Genomic DNA, 1,652 nt, shown 5'->3' with positions numbered 1-1,652 from the left:
CAGATTGGAGCTTTTACACTATTATCTTGTTTATTAATAAGAGCTGGCATTGTGTTGTGTCATCTTTAGTCAAAATGGAGCAAATAGTGTCAATTTTGCCTAAAGGCAAAAGAGAATGGATTTCAAGGAATTGTCCATTAATATAGTATTTTTGGTTTAATTTTTCACTCTGAATATAACCCAAAACATATTCAGAAAAATATTGCATTCTGATTCAAAAGTAAGTTTTCCACTGACAAAATTAGCAAATAGAATTTTATGGGCATTCAGTTTTCAAAAATACTATGTGTTTCAATAACTTGTTTAATTTTCCCAAATGAATTACTTCCACAATGAAGTAAGCTAAGTATTTATTATTATTATCCATTTTTATGACTGTAGAAAAACAACGTTCTGTATGTTAAATACAGTAACCAAAAATATGTAACAGAAAATTATCATAGCCATGTTTAAAACCTAAGTTTTTTAAAGTAATAAAATACAAATTAATATTTTCCTGAATAAATAAATGCTGGTATGAGTTTGCAATTCTAATGGATAACTATTTTGTCACTTCTTGTTAATGTATTTTTTATTGTTCTCTATGCAGAATAAAAGCACTATAAATGTATTTGAAATCATATCAGGAGTTGACATCCATGATTATTTTTACCTATAGACCTAAGAATTCAGAGTTTAGTGATGCCAAATAAGACATCGATTAGAGAATTTATTCTTCTGGGAATTACGGATGACCCAAAGTTACAAGCTGTGATATTCTTCTTTCTATTGTTCACCTACTTATTGAGTGTAAGTGGAAACATGACCATCATCATCCTAACACTATCGAATGTTTGTTTGAAGACTCCCATGTATTTCTTCCTCAGGAATTTCTCTTTCTTAGAAATTTCATTCACTACGACCTGTATTCCTAGGTTTCTGGCCAGCATCGCTACAGGAGACACAACCATATCCTATAATGCTTGCATGACACAAATATTTTTTTTAATCCTTTTGGGATCTACAGAATTTTTTCTTCTGACTATAATGTCTTATGATCGCTATGTGGCTATCTGCAAACCTCTATATTACACAACTATCATGAATAACAAAGTCTGCAACCAGCTTATTATCAGCTCCTGGCTGGCCAGTTTCCTCATTATCTTTCCCCCTATGACTATTGGCCTCCAACTGGATTTCTGCGACTCTAATATAATTGACCACTTCACTTGTGACGTTTCTCCTGTGCTGCTGATTGCTTGCGCAGACACAAAGTTTCTAGAGCTTACGTCATTTTTCTTAGCATTATTCACACTCATGGGAACTTTGGCCTTGGTGATTCTCTCTTACACACTCATCCTTAGGACAATTCTGAGGATTCCCTCTGCCCAGCAAAGGAAAAAAGCCTTTTCCACTTGTTCCTCCCATATGGTTGTGGTTTCCATTTCTTATGGGAGTTGCATTTTCATGTATGTAAAAACATCTGCAAAAGAAGGTGTGGCTTTGAGCAAAGGTGTAGCAGTACTTAATACCTCTGTTGCTCCCATGCTGAATCCTTTTATTTATACCTTAAGGAATCAGCAAGTGAAGCAGGCCCTGAAGGATTTTGCCAAAAAAATGTTATTATCAAACAAGCACTAACCATTATGAAATCTGTAGCTGAAACTACAAAT

The 1,652-nt window shown here is 33.8% G+C and overlaps 1 protein-coding gene across 1 annotated transcript; it reads left to right on the top strand.

The window, feature by feature from the left end:
- The first annotated feature begins 590 nt into the window (after window positions 1-590).
- On the top strand, window positions 591-1,652 carry LOC120596750 (olfactory receptor 6C65-like). The gene has a single exon (XM_039855212.1). It carries the CDS (start codon window positions 682-684, stop codon window positions 1,618-1,620), a length of 939 nt encoding a protein of 312 aa, XP_039711146.1. The 5' UTR covers window positions 591-681; the 3' UTR covers window positions 1,621-1,652.

Source organism: Pteropus medius, unplaced genomic scaffold (genome assembly GCF_902729225.1).
Source record: "Pteropus medius unplaced genomic scaffold, Ma_sr-lr_union100, whole genome shotgun sequence".
NCBI classification, from domain to species: Eukaryota; Metazoa; Chordata; class Mammalia; order Chiroptera; family Pteropodidae; genus Pteropus; species Pteropus medius.
This window is presented reverse-complemented; position numbering and strand designations above follow the sequence as displayed.

Bases quoted from the DNA above. Each gene is read 5' to 3' on its own strand.
- LOC120596750 (XM_039855212.1), top strand. From the start codon at position 682: ATGCCAAATAAGACATCGATTAGAGAATTTATTCTTCTGGGAATTACG.